This window comes from Macadamia integrifolia, chromosome 11 (genome assembly GCF_013358625.1).
Source record: "Macadamia integrifolia cultivar HAES 741 chromosome 11, SCU_Mint_v3, whole genome shotgun sequence".
Lineage (NCBI taxonomy): Eukaryota > Viridiplantae > Streptophyta > Magnoliopsida > Proteales > Proteaceae > Macadamia > Macadamia integrifolia.
The window spans coordinates 4,833,780-4,853,357 of record NC_056567.1 but is presented as its reverse complement, the minus strand read 5'-3'; the positions used below and the strand labels follow the sequence as shown (position 1 = coordinate 4,853,357).

At 37.9% G+C, this 19,578-nt stretch overlaps 1 protein-coding gene across 2 annotated transcripts; it reads left to right on the top strand.

The window, feature by feature from the left end:
* Positions 1-427: 427 nt before the first annotated feature.
* LOC122094281 (pleiotropic drug resistance protein 3-like) lies at positions 428-19,578 on the top strand. 2 transcript variants are annotated; one of them, XM_042665039.1, is made up of 24 exons: positions 428-828; positions 955-1,091; positions 2,048-2,133; positions 2,935-3,019; positions 3,616-3,775; positions 3,873-3,949; positions 5,594-5,647; positions 5,749-5,839; positions 5,985-6,286; positions 6,365-6,646; positions 6,739-7,052; positions 7,237-7,397; positions 7,483-7,586; positions 13,823-13,973; positions 14,063-14,197; positions 14,441-14,514; positions 14,607-14,939; positions 15,034-15,324; positions 16,256-16,339; positions 16,451-16,584; positions 17,320-17,547; positions 17,989-18,160; positions 18,581-18,835; positions 19,135-19,578. In XM_042665039.1, the coding sequence occupies exons 1-24, from the start codon at positions 807-809 to the stop codon at positions 19,399-19,401; spliced, it is 3,999 nt and encodes a 1,332-aa protein (XP_042520973.1). In that variant the 5' UTR covers positions 428-806; the 3' UTR covers positions 19,402-19,578. The 2 variants fall into 2 exon arrangements, with proteins under 2 accessions (XP_042520973.1, XP_042520974.1); XM_042665040.1 differs by lacking the exon at positions 955-1,091.

The following is a 19,578-nucleotide window of genomic DNA, read 5'->3' as shown; positions in this document are numbered from 1 at the left end:
CCTATCACCGCTCGAGTCTCAGCTGGTTGTGGGTTTGAGTCTTGGTGTGCTCACTATCATCCATTGGTCTTGCGAAAGTGCCGCTTGTCGTACGAAGTCTTGTCTTGAGGATTATGATTATTATCATAGAACAACTTTTTTTATTTACCAAAAAAAAAAAAAATTGGGCTGGGTTAACCCTGACTTGGGCCGACTAGCTCTAATTTAGGATTAGAAATTTTCAACTTTGACCCGTCTTGTATCTTAGGTCAGGTTCTGTTCAGGGTGGACTTGGGCCAAACAGGTCAAAATTACGGACGATGCTCACCTATTTGAATTGGAATCGGATTCGTATCGTTATAGCCGATTCACTGCCGAGTTTTGATCCCTGAGAAATTAGAACCCACCACACTCCATAAGCTTCTTGCCTTCTTGGGTCCCTCTCTGCAAACAGGGTCTCAGCTTCTCTCTCATTCTCTCTTCATAGAAAAGCAGGGTCCTCTTTGGTTTGCCCTCTCTGAAGCGTTTGTTCATTCATGCTACCTCAATAGCATCAAAATAATGGAGAACTTCTTTGTCGTGGACAAGCCGGACGTGGCATTTGGAGGAAACAGTGTGACGGGTTTCACCATTTTTGACTTTGCTAAAACAGTTGGAGAATATGGGAAGAGAACTATTCGAATTTTGGACCAGAGAGAATTCTCCTGTTGCCCAAAAATTAATCCTGTCAAATGCCCCTCCTTTTTGTCCATTCAACTCAGAATCAGATTCTGATGAGTCTAGGAGGTCAAATGGGCTGATTAAAAAGGGGCCAAAGTGATATATGAATGTTCTGCACAGACCCATGTGGTGAGACTTTGATCTGTACACTCTCTTCCCTTATTTTCACATTTTTTGAGTCGTTTTAAAAATCCAAGGGCTGTTTTTTGTCAGAAATTGGATGATGAACTTATGTTTGTTACACTTTCTTTTCAGTGTTAACTTCTGTTTATGAAACCTGGGGTAGTGTGGTTTTTGATGGGTGCCATTTGAGCACAAATGGGTTTTGCTTTCTCTCACTGAACAGAGCCACTGCCATCAATTACATAATAGTTGTTCTGCATAACATAAAGGTCATTACCTGATCTCCTCCCAAATGTTAGGACTGTTTTCAGTACCTCCCTCTGATTTCTAGGACTCTTTTTTTCATGAGATATTTACCTCAAATTCATGGTCTCCTCTACTTCTAGGACTCTTTTCATGACATATGTACCCGAAATTCATGGTGTCCTCTTACTTTTAGGACTGTTTTCATGAGATATTTTATGGCATTATGAAATATTTTTCTGTCAAGTCACTAGGCTACTTTCTTGTTTGCTATATAACTCATGTTCTCTAATTGCGTTAAACTGATATATCTGAAACATGGGTAATGTGAATTTTGATGGATACAATTTCCACATAAATGGGTTCTGCCTCTCCCTCATAGAATACAACCACAGATGATCCACTACATGATAGAATGTTCTTCAAAACATAAAGGAGATTACCTGCAATCTTCACCTGAAAACAATAGGGTTTTCTGATGAAGGTTCTTGGATGGTAAAATGCTGAAGACCTGAACTGCCGACACTGCAGAATAGCCAACTGAGATTTGGAGCTTTCTCAAATCTCAGCAAAATGGGAATGTGTGAGTAAGGAATGATCCAAGTCTAATTTTAAAAAGTTCTTTTGGCAGGGAAAATTAGTCATATTAAAAAAAAAAAAAAAGAGCATATGTGAATTTGGAATTCCTTTTTTCAGTCTGTGTAAAGATCCAATTGTAGTTTCTCCAAGTGTTATTGGCAGCAATTTAATTTACCCTGACTAAAATATAGCATCAAACCTAGTTGGTTCCTCAAAATATTATTTGATATTAGAATTTACTTGATTGGAAAATTTTGACAGCAAGGTGGTTACTGGATGACTCTTGCTTCCCTTGGCACTGGAATTTTTTTGTTATAGAGGTCATTCCTCTTTAAGTATAATAGATTATTTATCTCTTTCTTTTTTTTCTTTTTAATACATATTTGGGCTTTTTGTTGGCCAGGACTTCACCAAGCTGTTAGGTTCTAAGTCCCTGATGGCCAAGATTAACATACTCAAGGATGTCAGTGGTGTCATCAAGCCTGGCAGGTAGGAAATATAAACTTCGAAGAACTTAGAAGATTCAAAATTCTTTAAGTCTAGTCAGTAATACATGGTGGGATCAGAACCCATTTAGTGTCTTCTACCCTCCCTCATCTTTGCTCTTGTTATAGAAACTGATGATCTGTTTTTGATGGTCTACTCTTTGATGGGCCCCTTAAATAGAAAATGTTGTTTGAAAACCTAACCATTTATTATCGGCGTATTGTGCATAAGACTATATGCACATCATGCTTCAATTATCTTGATAATCATCGTCAACCAAATGGCCTGAGGCCTGACCATCTAACTGAAAGCCCAAATTGGATGGCCTTGTGTTGAAAACCCATAAATTGGGAATGGGAAAATAAAATTATTATTTTTATGACAAATGATTGGATGGTAAGGTCATTTTCTGAAGGTTACTGTCAGTTTAGCATTTTACATTTTCAAGAACATGCAGTGTGCAATCAATAGATGATTGAGTTTAACCATTTGAATCTACATTTGCTGGGGAGATCTTTTGGTTGAAATAATCATATTTTTAATCTCATTTTGGTGTTGAGCTGAGTATAGTTTTTCATTATAGATGATAATATGTTACATGCAAAACATAAATTTCACTGTTCACTTACTGTTTTCTTCTTACTAAATAAAGCTTTCCCTTGAGATATATTGTGGTTCCTAATTTTTTAAAAAGCTTTGGAGGGAAATCCTTCTTATATTCTTCAGTCTTGGCGGAGTTGTGGGATTATAAACAAGTTAAGGTTTAAGTTAAGGTTTACTTACGTAGACTTTTCTGTGTTGCAGGATGACTCTACTACTTGGTCCTCCAGGATGTGGAAAAACCACCCTGATGTTGGCTCTATCAGGGAAACTAAACCAATCTCTCAAGGTTCTTATATACACTGTCTTTCATTAAAACCCTGTGAATTCAGAGCCTGTAAATTCACATTTATTATAAGATAAGATATGATAGTCAGAACAAATCTATGTCACTAAGAACATCTCAGTGGTTTATAGAATGAAACTATAATTAGATGCCCAGAAGATATAGTCTAGTTTAATTCATGCTCTCCATATGATCATTGATTCGTTTGGCTTCACATCTTTGTTAATGCAAAGAAAGATTTAATTACATGCATTAGGCTCAGCTGAATCATGCCTCCATACACTTGACACTTGAGTATGGTGCTGGTTGAATTGTATTCCAACCCTAAAATCTTTGAAGCAATTAAAGAAGTTCGGAGAAAATACTAAATATAAATGGTAAAAAAATGATTTTCTTTCATATACGAAAGCGGTTTTGGGTTAGAGGGGTATGAAAATGTTGTCAGATTTATTATTAGTGAGATAATATTAACTAAGATTTATATATATTTTTTCAAAAAAAAATTCATTTTTCTGTTGCTTTGTTTTAAGTTATGATTATGTCATGGTATTTTGATCCTTCATCACAGCTTCTTAAGATTGTTTTAATGCAATCTCTAGGTTACTGGAGAGATCTCTTATAATGGTCACAGACTGGACGAGTTTGTTCCCCAAAAAACAGCAGCTTATATAAGCCAACATGATCTGCACATAGCTGAGATGACTGTGAGGGAAACAATTGACTTTTCTGCATGTTGTCAGGGTGTTGGAAGTCGAACAGGTAGGTTTTCCTTTGGCTTACTTTAATTGGATTCTGTTGCAAGTTCTTATCTTTCTGAATTCACAAATTAATATTATCTTTTTCAATGTATATGAAGAGATTATGATGGAGGTTAGTAGAGGGGAGAAGCAAGCTGGAATCCTCCCAGACCCAGATGTTGATACTTATATGAAGGTACCTGTTAGCACCACTATTTTTTTCCCTTATTGATGCGCTTAATAATTGGTATACTGGCTTCACTTATGGGTATAAATGATATAACATTACCAAGTGCAACAATTTTTCCTTGTCTTTATTACCACAATAAGCTTTCATACATTGTGTTATGAAACATATGAATTTCAAGTGAAAGAGAGGGAAGAGAAAATAAGTGTCACCGATAGGTGGCCTAATGAGAAGGAAGAGAGAAAATAGGATCTGAAACTAGAACAATAGATAGAGAGAGGGAAAAAAAGGAAAGCTGTCGATTAGAAGAGTAAGGGAGAAATAGTTGGAGAGCAGGCAGGGGATGAGAATAGGGGGGAAGCCTTACACAGGGATGTGTGTGAGAGAGTTGGCTGCTATCAAACAATTCAAACTTTCATTATCAAATCAAGTCCAATTCACTGTATGGGGTTCAATGCTTGCTTATACATGGAAAAAGAAATCCTTCTAGATCAACTTGAATTATAATAAAAAATAACATCTTAAACTTTCCTAACTAGAATTCTTGGACAGAAACTTGTTTCCTAATAACAAGCAACTCAACTACTAATAAAATATAGTCTTCTAAAATCTAAAAACTTCTAATCAACTTCCCTTCTAAGGACTCTAGCTGCATAAATTTACTAATAATAGGATAGGATGACTCTAGTCGTGGGATCCACTCATAAAATATTAATTTTCATGCAACCCTTAAGACCCCACTTCTGGGCTTTATATTTTATCCCATTACTAGAACAGAGAACAGAAACTAAGGCCCAACCCAAATCATTACTAAAATCTAATTAAATTACTGCAGTTAAGAAAAAATATAATTAAATTACAAATAGAACACGTTCATGTCAATTAAGTGCTTGAGTTGCTGTGCCAAACTATATCTTCCTATCCTTGGTCCACATCTGTCTCCTGGATTGTATCTACTCAATTGTTCGAAGTTACAAAGTTGGTGAGGCTGTGGTGCTTCAAAGCCCACACTCACCAGAAGGTCTTGAGTTTGAGTCTCCTGGCAATTACCTTCCCCCTCCCCCCTTCTATGGTGGAGCCATTACAAAGAACAGATGCAAGATACCAGAGATTCCAAAGAAAATCATAAATTTCCTAAAAACAATTTAGAAACCTTTTCCCAGTATTGTTGACCCTTTTTTTTAACCATTTTGTCAACTTACTATGGTAATAGCAGATGCAAGATACCAGAGATGTAGATCTTCCTTTAAAAGATTTAAAGGAGACATAAACTAGTTACCCAAAACACCGTGTATTCACCTTGAGGCTTCTCCTAGTGCTTCCTTAAGTTTCTCTCCTTTCTCCTACTTTGCTAAATGAAATTAACATAAAACATTCCTATATAATGTTTTATTATGCACTTAGGATAGGGGTAACAGATTTAGTACACATACATTTGAATGCATTGGATTTCATATAGCACAATTTTTAGGAGAAAACTGTCACTGAACAAGTATGGAACTATTTTCAGTGTTATAGTGTTTGCTTCAACTATAGATAAATTGCTAGTATGGACTATCGTATGGATTTATCCTTATATTATGTCCTAGTTTACAGTTGGTTTATTGTTGTCTTGCCATGTTGATGACTTTTATATGTTAACTGTTTTAACAGGCGACTTCTATTGAAGGCACCGGAAAAACTATTCAAACAGACTATATCTTAAAGGTAAATTTATTCAACAGTTAGAAATAATGCTTTTCTTTATCAATTCATAGCATGGTCACTGGTTTATGCTATTGACTGTCTTGCATGTTAATACCATTCAGATTCTCGGACTTGATATTTGTGCTGATTCAATGGTTGGAGATGCCATGAGAAGAGGTGTTTCAGGTGGCCAAAAGAAGAGAGTGACTACAGGTAGGGTGAATATTGAGGTGGATCATATGATTATAGCATATCATATATTAAAAATTTTAAAAATGTTTACAGATTTTGTTTTTGGAGGGGTTAAGTTGAAAATTATAATTTTTTTTTCCTGAAAAATTACGATGTTTTCATGTAGGGGAAATGATTGTGGGTCCAACAAATGCTCTCTTTATGGATGAGATATCAACTGGCCTGGACAGTTCTACAACCTTTCAGATTGTTTCTTGCCTTCAGCACTTGGTGCATCTAACAGATGCTACGGCATTGATATCACTTCTTCAGCCTGCACCAGAGACCTATAATCTATTTGATGACGTTATCTTGATGGCAGAAGGAAAGATTGTGTACAATGGTCCACGTAATTATATTCTTGAATTCTTTGAATATTGTGGATTTAGATGTCCAGAAAGAAAGGGAGCAGCTGATTTCCTTCAAGAGGTGTGTTATAGCATCTCCTACATCTCTTATTTTCTAAAGTGATGCCAATTAAATTTCTGAGTTTATCTTCAAATTCAGGTTGTCTCCAAAAAGGATCAAGCACAATACTGGTTCCTTAAGAACAAAGCTTACAGCTATGTTTCCGTTGATGAATTTTGTGAGAATTTTAAAGCATTTCACATTGGAAAAACGCTGGATGAGGAGCTTTCAGTTCCATATGACAAATCTCGGAGCCATAAAAATGCTTTATCATTTAATTTGTACTCTTTAAGCAAATGGGAGCTCTTCAAAGCCTGCATGAGCAAGGAATATCTTCTCATGAGGCGGAATTCTTTTGTATACGTCTTCAAATCAATTCAGGTTGGTATCACTACATTTGAGATTGCCTCCTATTATGACATGTCTAAATCCTTGTCCAATCTAACTGCTGCTTGTATATTTGTTCCATGCAGCTTTTCGTCATTGCATCCATCACAATGACTGTTTTTCTAAGGACTCGTATGGGTGTTGATTCGATCCATGCGAACTATTATTTGGGTTCACTATTTTATGGGCTTATCATGATACTTGTTGATGGATTCCCAGAAATATCTATGACAGTTTCAAGGCTTGCTGTATTTTACAAACAGAGAGACAGCTACTTTTACCCAGCTTGGGCTTATGCTATTCCATCGGCTATTGTAAAGATTCCGCTTTCAGTTATGCAGTCCTTAGTTTGGACTGCTCTTACTTATTATGTGATTGGGTATAGTCCTGAGTTTGGAAGGTGAGTATTCATGGATGGTTAACTAATTTGTGTGAGATTGAGGGAGCGTCCTAAAATTTATTGAGTTTTAACCTTATTTTCCTTTTCAAATTCTACTTTTATGATGTTGAATCTACTAGAATTGTCCATTTACAAATTACAACTCTTTAAATTTAGTTCCTTACTGGTTTATTTTGTTTTCTAGGTTTCTCCGCCAGTTCATTCTACTTTTTGCTATGCATCTAATGGCAATATCCATGTTCCGATTTGTTGCATCAGTTTCCCGTACTATTGTTGCTTCTATGACAGCAGGTGGCTTGACTATGATGTTCCTCTTTCTATTTGGTGGTTTCATTCTTCCACATCGTAAGTATCTACATCCTTCTATTATATTTAATTGTACTCCATAAAATGTTCAAAATAGATTTATTTAATACTGTTCTGATTGCAGCCTACATGCCTACTTGGATCCAGTGGGGTTTTTGGATTTCTCCATTGACATATGGTGAGATAGGCATAACTCTAAATGAATTTCTTGCTCCTCGGTGGCAAACGGTGAGCAAAATCTATCTAATTTATTAAATCTCTAATAATTCAGGCATTTTGATTCATATATTTATTAAATTGTGAGAAAATATTGCCAAAAAAAAAAAAAATTATTTATGAGAACCTTGCAATGTGATACATGAGGGTGGACCTTGGTGGAACGGTAAGGTTGCTCCATTGTGATCAAGTGGTCACGGGTTTTAGTCAGGAAACAGCCTCTCTGCGAAGCAGGGGTAAGTCTACGTACATTATGACCCTCCCTGGACCTGCAGTGAGGGGAGCCTCATGCACTGGGTATGCCCTTTTATTGCAATGTGATATGTAGAAATATGTGGCCAACTTGGTTTGATAAATTTTCATAAGAGATATATATCAGAAGAATTTCAATGAATCAATCTATCCTTTTTAAATCATTCTTTCTTTCATTTGTCCCTCTATTTATTTATATATTTTTTTATTAGATTTTATTTTGACTTCTCAACTATATGGTGGACTAGATGGATTTAATCATTAATCATGTTTAACAGTCCTCTCAGTTATCTATCTGGTGTTATTAAGAAAAGTGTCTATTGTACGTCAGGTAGACAGCCGGTACCTTATTATAGTCTGTCGTTATAAGCTTGTGGCTGATTTGTAGTGGTGCGTCAGGTTGACAGCCGGCACTTATTATTGTTACAGTTTCAAAAGCTGTAGCTAAACCAGAAAACCAGAAACAAGAAGAAAAAGAGGAAGAAAAGAGAAGAGAGGAGGAAGAAGATGAAGTAACCAGAGGAAGTCTCAAGAATGGAGAGCAACCTGAGATTAATTCAATGTGTATATAATCTCAAGTTCTCTTATTGTATATATAACTTTAGGTCAAGAAGAAAGACAAAAGAACCCTCACATACATGAAGGAAAAACCCAAAAAGACCCAAACAACTGAGACAAGGACAATCTTGTCCCTGTCGTAGGCGCTACTTAGCGCTATTCCCTGTTTGGGAATAACACTAAGTTCAACACTCCCCCTCAAGCTGGAGCATATAAATCTCCCATGCTCAGCTTAGTACTACCACTGCGAAAGCTAGGAGCAAATAAGGACTTAGTGAACATATAAGCCAACTGATTCTTTGATGAAACAAATGGAGTCTCAATCAGCTTCTTTAGAACAACATCACGAACAAAGTGCTAGTTCACCTCTATATGTTTGGTCTTCTCATGGAAGACTGGATTGCTAGCAATATACACAGCAGCCTGGTTGTCACAATGCATCTGCATAGGTTTGGTTACTGGAAATCCCAATTCCAAGAGTAACAAACGCAACCACATCAGCTCAGCAGGAGTATGAGCCATAGCTTTGTATTTTGCCTCTACACTAGACCAGGCAATAGTGGTCTGTTTCTTGCTATGCCACGTGACCAAATTACCTCCAACAAAGGTACAATATCAGTGGTAGATCTCCGATTACTAGCAGAGTCAGCCCAATCAGCATCAGAGTAGCCAACTAGATCTATGTGACAATTAGGACGATAAACTAACCCTTTGCTAGGGGACCTCTTCAGATAGCGAAGAACACGAACAACAACGTCCCAATGAGCCTTCTGAGGAGACTGCATGAACTGACTGAGAACTCCAACAGCATAGGAGATGTCAGGACGAGTCAGTAGTCACAGTAAGGTAAATTAGCTTGCCAATCAGACTTTTGTACTGATGTATATCCTGAAGAGGTTCACTATCATCAACACCAAACTTTTGGTGAGGATCCATAGGGATATCAACAGGTTTGGATGCGAGCATCCCAGTATCAGATAAGAGGTCCACTACATACTTCCTTTGGGATAGACTGATCCCTTTTTGCTCCGGATTACCTCAATCCCAAGGAAATAATGAAGTTGACCTAGATCCTTTGTCTGAAAATGATGCTGGAGATGACTTTTTACTTCGGAAATTCTTGCCTCATCATTACCAGTCAGGATGATATCATCAACATACACTACCAACACAACCAGCTTGTCACCCTTGCGGCGAACAAACACAGAGTGATCAGAGTAACATTGAGAAAACCCACAAGTGACTATGGTAGCACTGAACTTATCAAACTAGTCCAACTGAAATAAAGGCCAATCAAAGTTGACAGCAAGAGAAATAAGAACATGAACAGAATTAAGTCGAGCAACCGGGGAGAAGGTTTCAAAGTAATCAACACCATAAGTCTGAGTATACCCCTTGGCAACCAGACGAGCCTTCAACCGCTCAACAGAGCCATCAGAATGATACTTAATAGTGTATACCCAGCGACATTTCACCAGGTCCTTACCAGGAGGTAAGTCTACCAGACTCCAGGTACCATGACTCAAGAGAGCATCCATTTCTACATCTATGGCACCCTTCCATCCAGGAATACGGAGAGCTTCAGTATGAGTATGGGGAACAAGGTTAGTAGAAAGAGATAGAGCAAGGCCATGAATAGAAGGTGGAAGGTGAGAGATAGATATAAAATTATCAATAGGGTATACAACTAAGGATTTTTTAGTACAAAAACGTATACCTTTCCTACGAGCAATTGGTAAGTCATCAGATGGAACAGAAAGAGGAGCTTCACCAGAGGAAGGTAGTGGTGGAGGAAGTGAATGTGTTGTAGTTGGATCAATGACCTCGCCACTGGACTGTCCAACCTTCGTCCTGCATTGATAAACCTGTAGAGGAGGTGGAAGAGATGCACTGGTGCTAGAAGTATCAGGAATCGGTATAAAAGATGGAATGGGTGGAGGAGAGGGAGATGACCACTCCTCAGTAGGCTGAGATACCTGTGGAGAAAAGAATGATGTGCCTTCAAAAAAGGTCACATCGACACTAACAAAGTTCTTGTGAGTAACAGGATCATAGCACTTGTATCCTTTTTGGGTACGAGAGTATCCCAGAAAGATACATTTAGTAGCCCGTGGAGACAACTTATCAACGTGCATGTGAAGATTGTGAACAAAGCACATACCAAAAACCTGGGGAGGAAGAGGAAAACTAGGTAGATTAGGAAATAAAACCAAGAAGGGAGACCTATCTGACAAAACAGAAGAAGGCATGTGGTTAATCAAATGACATGCAGTTAAAACCCCATTATTCAAGAAATATTTAGGCACATGCATATGAATTATAATAGCACGAGCTACCTCAAGGAGGTGCCGGTTCTTGCGCTCAACAACCCCATTTTGCTGTGGGGTATAGGCACAACTAGTCTGATGAATCATGCCATGGGTATCACAAAAGTCAGAAATATCATTTTGAGCATATTCTAAAGCATTATCTGAACGAAAAATCTCAATGGAAATGCCAAACTGAGTTTTTATTTCATTATAGAATTTTTGAATCATAGATAGAAAATCAGATCTGTCCTTTAACATGTAAATCCATGTGAGGCGAGAATGATCATCCACAAATGTAACAAAATAGCGAAAGCCAAACCTATTACTAACTCTGCAAGGACCCCATACATCAAAATGAACTAATGAAAACAACGACGGACTACGAGACACTGATCGAGATGGAAAAGACACCAGATGATGTTTACCCAACTCACAGGCCTCACATTCTAATCTAGAGACATTTAAAACTAGGAAATAAAAGCTATAATCGAGGTAAGGCCAAGTGTCTTAGACTGCAGTGCCATTGGAATGGACAGACACACCCAACAGCAGAAGTGGGAGGACAACCACTGTTGAGGTAATACAATCCATCCTTTTCACGCTCTCCACCAATCATCTTCCTCGAGTGAAGATCTTGAAAAATACAGTGAGAGGGAAAGAAGGTTACTGAGCAATTGAGAGATCTAGTCAATTGACTCAAAGAAAGAAGACTTAACGGAAATTGAGGTACATGTATTACAGAAGATAAATGCAATGAAGGAGTAGGTGAAATAGTACCACGTCCAATAACAGGGGTGGATGTACCATTAGCAAGAATGACGGATGTAGAACTAGTACTAGATGAGAAGGTCTAAAAAAGCGATGACTTACCAGTCATATGAGCGGAAGCACCTGAATTAATGATCCGGGGGGTAGATGTAGTGGAAAGAAGGGCTGATGTACCTGCATGAACAAGGGTAACAGCGGATGTGGAGGCACCATTGGGTGTACTAGAAGAGGCCTCAAGAGAGTGCAAGCGCCGGAGTAACTAGTTGATGTCATCGCGCATACTAGTAGAAGAATCTCCTGAAGAAGGTATAGGTGTAGTAGTCGCCAGAGACACAGTGTCAGTACCATCATCGGACACTGCATGATTGGCTGAGTTGCCCACTCTGGCTTGCCATGCTTGGCCCAACATGTCGCTATAGTATTGTTAGGTTTTACACAGTAAGTACACTGGCGACTTGTGCGATTCGAGGACTATCCACTAGAACCTCGACCCATAGGACCAAGTCCTCCTCCACGACCGCGACCACGACCACGACCATGGCCACGGCCACGGTTTGCAAAGAATGCAGAATTATCTCTGGAAGTCTGATCAAATTTGGATGAGGAGGTGATACGTTGTAGTAGCGAAAAGGCATCATTCAGAGTAGGGACCGTATCACCAACAAGTAGATGGCCCTTCACTGCCTTCAGATCAGTGTTTAGAACGGCCAAAAATTTGGAAACGGAGAACTCATTCCGCTGAGCCTTTAACTTCTCAATGTCAGTAGTTAGAGGCTGGAATACATTAAGCTCTTCCACCATTCCCTTAAAGGCACTGTAATACTCAGAGAGGGATTTGTTAGATTGACGAAACTAGAAGAGCTTCTCATATATGTCATAAATCCGTGTCATGTTCTTCTCTTAGGAGTATGTTTCCTTCAGATCATCCCACACTTCCTTAACTGTAGAATGGAACATGACATTGGCAGCTACATATGGTTCTGTTCCACAAGCAGATCAGAATCAAGGCATTCTCCTTCATCTAGTTATCATAATTAGCATCAGAAGACAAAGGAGCCGCAGAGGTGGTATAGCTCAGTTTGCCCTTAGCCAACAAATACACCTTAACAGACTGAGCCCAAAGAAGATAGTTCGAGTTCCCTTTGAGCTTGATAGAGGTGATCTGAAAATTGATATTATCCGATGCAGAAGAAGCAATAGTAGGAGAAACATTCGAAATACAAGCAGATGTAGTACCAGCCATGACAATCAAGTAGAATGACTAGCAAGAGTATGAATGTATCTAGACAAGTAGTAATGCAATTCAGATCTGAAACTTAGCATTCAATCCAACAATCCCATACCACAAATCAGATCTGAACATATATTTGGATAGAGCAGCAAGCACATATAGGCATCAATAAACTATATCGGCAGCGAGCACATCTAGGCATCAATCAACCTCTATCGGACATCAAAAGCATTACTAACTAAGATCAAAAGTTAGGAACAGCAGCCTCAAACCTGTCCACCGTCATATAGTTTGGGTAAAATAGGAGTAAGAGAGGCTGCGGCTTCAAATCATCAAGCAACCAGCCACACACTTCGACAGTAATAGTAAATTCGATCTTCACGAACAGTAAATCACTCCATTAGGATTAGATAATAGCAATTGCAGCAATGAGTGGCTGCACACCAAGAAAGAGAGCTTCTAGATCGTAACCAGAAGATTTCTTGTTTTCGGAACCAAATCAATTTAACTACAGCAGTTCTGATGCCATGTTACAATTTCAGAAGCTGTAGCTAAACCAGAAAACCAGAAACAAGAAGAAAAGAGAAGAGAGGAGGAAGAAGATGAAGTAACCAGAGGAAGTCTCAAGAATGGAGAGCAACCTGAGATTAATTCAATGTGTATATAATCTCAGGTTCTCTTATTGTATATATAACTTTAGGTCAAGAAGAAAGACAAAAGAACCCCCACATACATGAAGGAAAAACCCAAAAAGACCCAAACAACTGAGACAAGGACAATCCTGTCCCTGTTGTAGGCGCTACTTAGTGTTATTCCCTGTTTGGGAATAGCACTAAGTTCAACAATTATAATGAGCCATAAACTGTCAATCTTTTCACATGGATCCTTGTGCTCTTCCTTGCCTGGAATCCCCATGTAACTGACCCCATTAAGTTGGGATAAGGTTTTGGATGATGTTGTTGTTGTCGTCTATTATACTCGCATATCATTGTGGTGCTTAGACTAATATCTTAATCATAAACGGTGATTCTAGTTTTTTGAATGAGCAATTTCCTTATCATAATTACATAGCTTTGATTGGAAATTTATAACCACATTCTCAGTAATTTTTTCTTCTCTGTTCTTTACAGATGTCCACAAACACTACTTTAGGGCAACAAGTACTTCAAAGCCGTGGGCTGGACTTCAGAAGCTACTTTTATTGGATATCACTTGCTGCCTTGTTTGGCTTTGCATTACTTTTCAATGTTGGATATGCGCTGGCTTTAACCTTTTTAAAGCGTAAGCTCATCTTCGTTTGCTTAACAGGCTTATGCTATATTGAAAAGGAAAAAAATATTATAAAATGATACATTTTTTTTATTCTTCAGCTCCTGGGATATCTCGTGCTATTATTTCATATGAAAAGCTTGTTCAAATAAGAGGAACAGAAGACTCCAACAAAGGTGCTGTAGAGGAGGAATTGACTAATGGTCATCCTGAAAATGTTGCAGAGGCTAAAAGAGGTGAGAGTATAGTCTTAATTATCTATTTTATTTTGAGGAGAATGATAGATAATTGATCCATTTAAAGTATAACAAAACTAGCATTTTTTAGTCCCCCCCCCCCCCCCCCCCCAAAAAAAAAAAAAAAAAGACTGAAAAGAGAAAACGAAAAAAATATAAATTTTGTTATGCATCCGTACTTATTAGTATTGTTTGTCCGACTTTTTCCTTCACTATATAATAATTCCATGGTTGATTTTGTAGAAAGGATGGCCTTGCCTTTTGAGCCCCTAACGATGACCTTCCAGAATCTTCATTATTACATTGACACTCCTGCGGTAATTGTACTATAGCAATCTTTTTACAGTAAATTTAGTTTGTTAGATGGGAAAGTCAGATCAAATGACTTTGTCTATTTCATTGGCCTCAGGCAATGAGAGAACGGGGCTTCACACAGAAAAAGCTACAACTTCTTCATGATATTACAGGTGCATTTAGGCCTGGTGTTCTTACTGCATTAATGGGTGTCAGTGGAGCTGGGAAGACTACTCTTATGGATGTTCTTTCTGGAAGAAAAACAGGCGGTACTATTGAGGGAGAAATTAAGATTGGTGGATACCCCAAGGTTCAGGAGACATTTGCTAGGATATCAGGTTACTGTGAGCAAAATGACATACATTCTCCACAGATCACTGTGGAGGAGTCAGTGATATACTCTGCTTGGCTGCGACTGTTGCCTCAGATTGATTCAAAAACAAAAGCTGTATGACATCCATCATTTAGAGTTAAGAGTATTTTTTTTACCATACCTCTGGGATGAATCTAATGTTGAAATTGTCATGAAATGCTATTTACAGGATTTCATAAATGAAGTCATTGAGACTATTGAGCTTGATGGAATTAAAGATACTTTGGTAGGCGTGCCTGGTGTTAGTGGTTTATCAACTGAGCAGCGTAAACGTCTCACAATAGCTGTGGAGCTTGTTTCCAATCCTTCGATTATCTTCATGGATGAACCCACCTCAGGATTGGATGCAAGAGCAGCTGCAATTGTCATGCGGGCAGTGAAGAACGTGGTTGGTACGGGACGGACAGTTGTTTGCACTATCCACCAGCCAAGCATCGATATATTTGAGTCATTTGATGAGGTATATCATTAATTCAAGCACTTTTTATTACCCTCCCCCTCCCCCTCCCCCTCCCCCTCCCCCCGGGCACATGCTGACTTGAGAAACCTTAGAAATTGAGAATGATGTGGTGACCCCTTTGAGTGGTGCAAACACCACTAGTATTCTGTAGTTACAAATGGATGGAACTGCTGCACCAGACACCTGAAGTTGCTAGTTCCATTTCAAAGATTTCAATGAGTGTCTAGTGCTTAAAGATTTATGAAGTGCACGTTCAAGGGAACATCACCTTTATGTTCTAATCTCTTTGGAGCTGCAAATATTCTCACTTCAAAGCTACTAATTTATCACGCAAAACCAAGTACTGGAAGGTATGAAACCAGCAAAGTTGGATGGCATTTGAACTGAAGCATCTAGTTTTGCACTGTGGATTACTCTTCTGGACATTTGGCTGTCGGATAGATGGAGAAAGATCTGGATAGGCGTCATGTCAAATTTGGGGGCTGTCTCAAGCATTGCCCACCATATGGATCTTTGCTTTTTGTTTTTCTCCTTGGTTGTTAAGCTGCCTTCTGTCCCAAACAGAAATGGAATTTAGGAAGCTCCCAAATGACATGCAGAGCACTCAGATTGATAAGATAATGATCCAAGATAAAATGATAATATGGGAAACGTGTCCACAAAACTTTGTCCCATCAGACAATGCCTCATGGCATAAAATCTGATTCAGTTGGAATGCCTTCCAAATGAGGGTCATTTGGATCCCGGCACATTTGTTTTTATGTTGAGACTTTACTTTTTTACTTTTAGGAAGTCCTAGAGGTCCAATAAATCAAGCACTAGCTTTTAGAAAACACAACGTTTTTTAAAATTTCTCTCCATGAAATGCTACAGATGTAATCTTGAAATATAGTTTATGATCTATCTGACACACATTTTACAATTCTTGCAGTTGGTTCTAATGAAATCTGGAGGACGCTTAATCTATGCTGGACCATTGGGTCAACATTCAAGTAGGGTTATTAAGTATTTTGAGGTAATTTTACTAACGTCTGACATTATTTTCTCACTTATTGTCATACATATGCTACCTTTTGTGATCAGAAACAAGTGGTTGCTAAATCCTTATTTTCCTTCATTTATTTAGGAAATACCTGGGGTGCCAAGGATTAAAGACAACTACAATCCAGCAACATGGATGTTAGACGTTACGTCTACATCTGCAGAAGGAGAACGTGGTGTTGATTTTGCCGAAATCTACAGAAGCTCTAGTTTATTTAAGTATAACTTCTACTTCCTAAGGGAAAAGAATAAAATAACGTAATACTATTCTAAGTCTAGTACATCCAATTTTTAGTTTTGGAGATCACATTAACATCAGGTAAATTGGATGATATTAAACATCATCCAACCTAAGATATTTTGTGTTATCCATGTCCACCTAACCTTGGGAATTTAGGTACACATTCTGTAGTTGAATCTAAAGGTTCATTATATTCTATGAATTTGATAATATCCCATTACCTTACATCTCTAGACTATGTTTCATAATCAGTTTCTTCTTGCTTGCTATCAATGCACTAGAAATTGTTGCTGTCAAATCAAATATATTTTGTTTGTTCTAGGGGTCTTTTTCTTTCAATTGGAACTACAGTTACCTACTCTGGCATCCAACCAATACATGTTAAATTAGTTATGACTCATTAATTCATGGGGCACCTCATTGTAGACCACTATCTATTCGAAATGACTTTCCTCATTTGTTAGAACTTATTTTAAGGCTATGCCTATGATTGAATACATGGGGTTAATAGCACATTTACTTATTATATTGATTGTAGGTGACGGTTAAAAAGCTTTACATGTCATTTTTGTATTCTTCCCTTTTTTTTTTTTTTGTAAAGTTGAATGTAGCAATTCTACTAATTTTATATTGAATATTGATTAGTTATGGATGATATAAAACATGGTTATGTAAAACTGTTACTGTAGCTGATTTTTTGTTCTTTATTGTAGGGACAACGTAGTGCTTGTTAAACAATTGAGTACTCCACCACCTGGTTCAAAGGATTTGTATTTCTCTACCCGTTTTCCACAAAATGGTTGGGGGCAGTTCAAATCATGCTTGTGGAAACAATCTTTGTCCTACTGGAGAAGTCCTGCTTACAATTTAAGACGTTTCCTGTACACATCCATTGCATCTGTGCTATTTGGGATTTTGTTCTGGAAGCAAGGGGAGAGGATGTAAGTCAATTTACTCGACTGTGATTCTCTATACTGTAGAATTTAGATGACAGAAATCAAAGGAAACATGGGATATTTGTCATTTGGTTGGTGCCATTGGTGGATTACCAGGGTTAAAAGCTATCCAATCTTTCACATTCATTTACAATATTGAAAGGATGTTGAATCCCAGTGTATGCTTGTGGAATCAATTTAGTGACATGAAATCACTGTAAACAACTTCAGATCCTTAATTCAAGAGCAATTCATGGAAGACCACCACATTCCTCAACCACTTCTTGACCTTCCTGCACTTAAAACCAGAGCAACACTATAAAAAGGCTGGTCAAAAGGGATGAAGTGGTATCCTTATGCACGATTTATAAACTCCCAAGTGTTGGGGAACATTTTTTTCAAGATTATTTCCATTACTAAAATAGTTCTCTTCATTTTGTATTGCAGAAATACCCAGCAAGACTTGCTCAATGTACTTGGTGCAATGTATGTTGCGGTGCAACTCTTAGGTGTAAATCTCACCTCGGCAGTCTTACCATTTGTTGCAACAGAGCGCACTGTCTTCTATAGGGAAAGAGCTGCAGGAATGTACTCTCCGTGGGCTTATTCATTTGCACAGGTTTGAACATGTCTCTCAAACTCATCTAGTTGATTTGGCTCAAGTTTGTTTTGACTCGGGCAAGGAAAAATAAATCATATTATCCTTGTTCTTTTCTATAATTTTGGTTGCTTTTTACTGGACTTTATTAAGATTCTAATAAGAGTTATTCTAGCATGGCGTTACTGGAGGATAAAAATTTTATCCTTCTTGTGTCTAGAGGGGCACTTGGTAGACAAGATGCAAAGAAGCTGACAAATTTGCATCTAACTTTAGCTTTCGTATTACAGTTGCCACATGTCCCACATCTCATCCATGGGAGAATGAAAATTACATCCTCCTGTCGTGTCATAATATATTTTTATTAGTGATGGCCTATCTGTCTGAGCTTTTCTAGTTTTTCCTATTTGAGGCTTACATGAGTTTGATTGTATGCTGCAGGTGATTATTGAGATTCCATATTTGTTCACTCAAACTTTTATATACGTCATTATCACATACCCCATGTTTGGGTACTATCTGTCACCATATAAGATATTTTGGTACTTCTACGCTATGTTCTGTATGCTAGCCTACTTCAATTACCTTGGAATGCTTCTTTTATCATTGACACCAAGTGTTCATGTTGCTGCAACGTTGTCCTCTGCCTTCTTCACAACGTTGAATCTATTTTCTGGCTTCCTAATACCCAAACCGGTAAGCATTTACTCCACTTTCTTGCTTCAAGTAGTTACTAATTTTCAGGAAACCCTGACCCATAAATCGTTCACGTTGATTAGACTTGAGAGGTACACTAGTTCTACGTGACTCAGTTGGCTTCTAGAATCTATAAAACCTGATTTTTGCTACAGTTTTTTTTTTTTTTTTTTATCGGGGGGTGGTGGGGAGTGGTTGGTCCCTTTTTTTTTTTTTTTTTTTCTGATCTATTACTGAGTTAATGAGTTTAAAACACTGACTGACTGAGTTTTTCATTGTTGTGCGCTTATTTCTTGCAGCAAATTCCTGTGTGGTGGATTTGGTTTTATTATCTATGCCCAACATCATGGACATTAAACGGTCTCCTCACTTCACAATATGGAGATGTAAACACAAAGATATTGGTATTTGGTGAACCCCAAACTGTATCTTCCTTCTTGAATGAATACTTAGGGTATAGTTATAACCGGTTGGATCTCGTAGGTGTTGTTGTAATTGCATTTCCAATCACCGTTGCATGCGTCTTTGCTTATTGTATAGGAAAACTGAACTTCCAAAAGAGATAATTGTTGTAAAGTCTTACCTAGGATTGCACATAGATTGGATCAGTAAATTTTTTCAGTTTGCCTGGTCTATTGTAATTTAAATTTTGGCCTGAGCTAATTCATGTACACTTCACATTTGTTAGCCAATTCCAAAGTGTTGTACCTTCTAAAGAAATTTTGAATAAATTTTGTTGTATC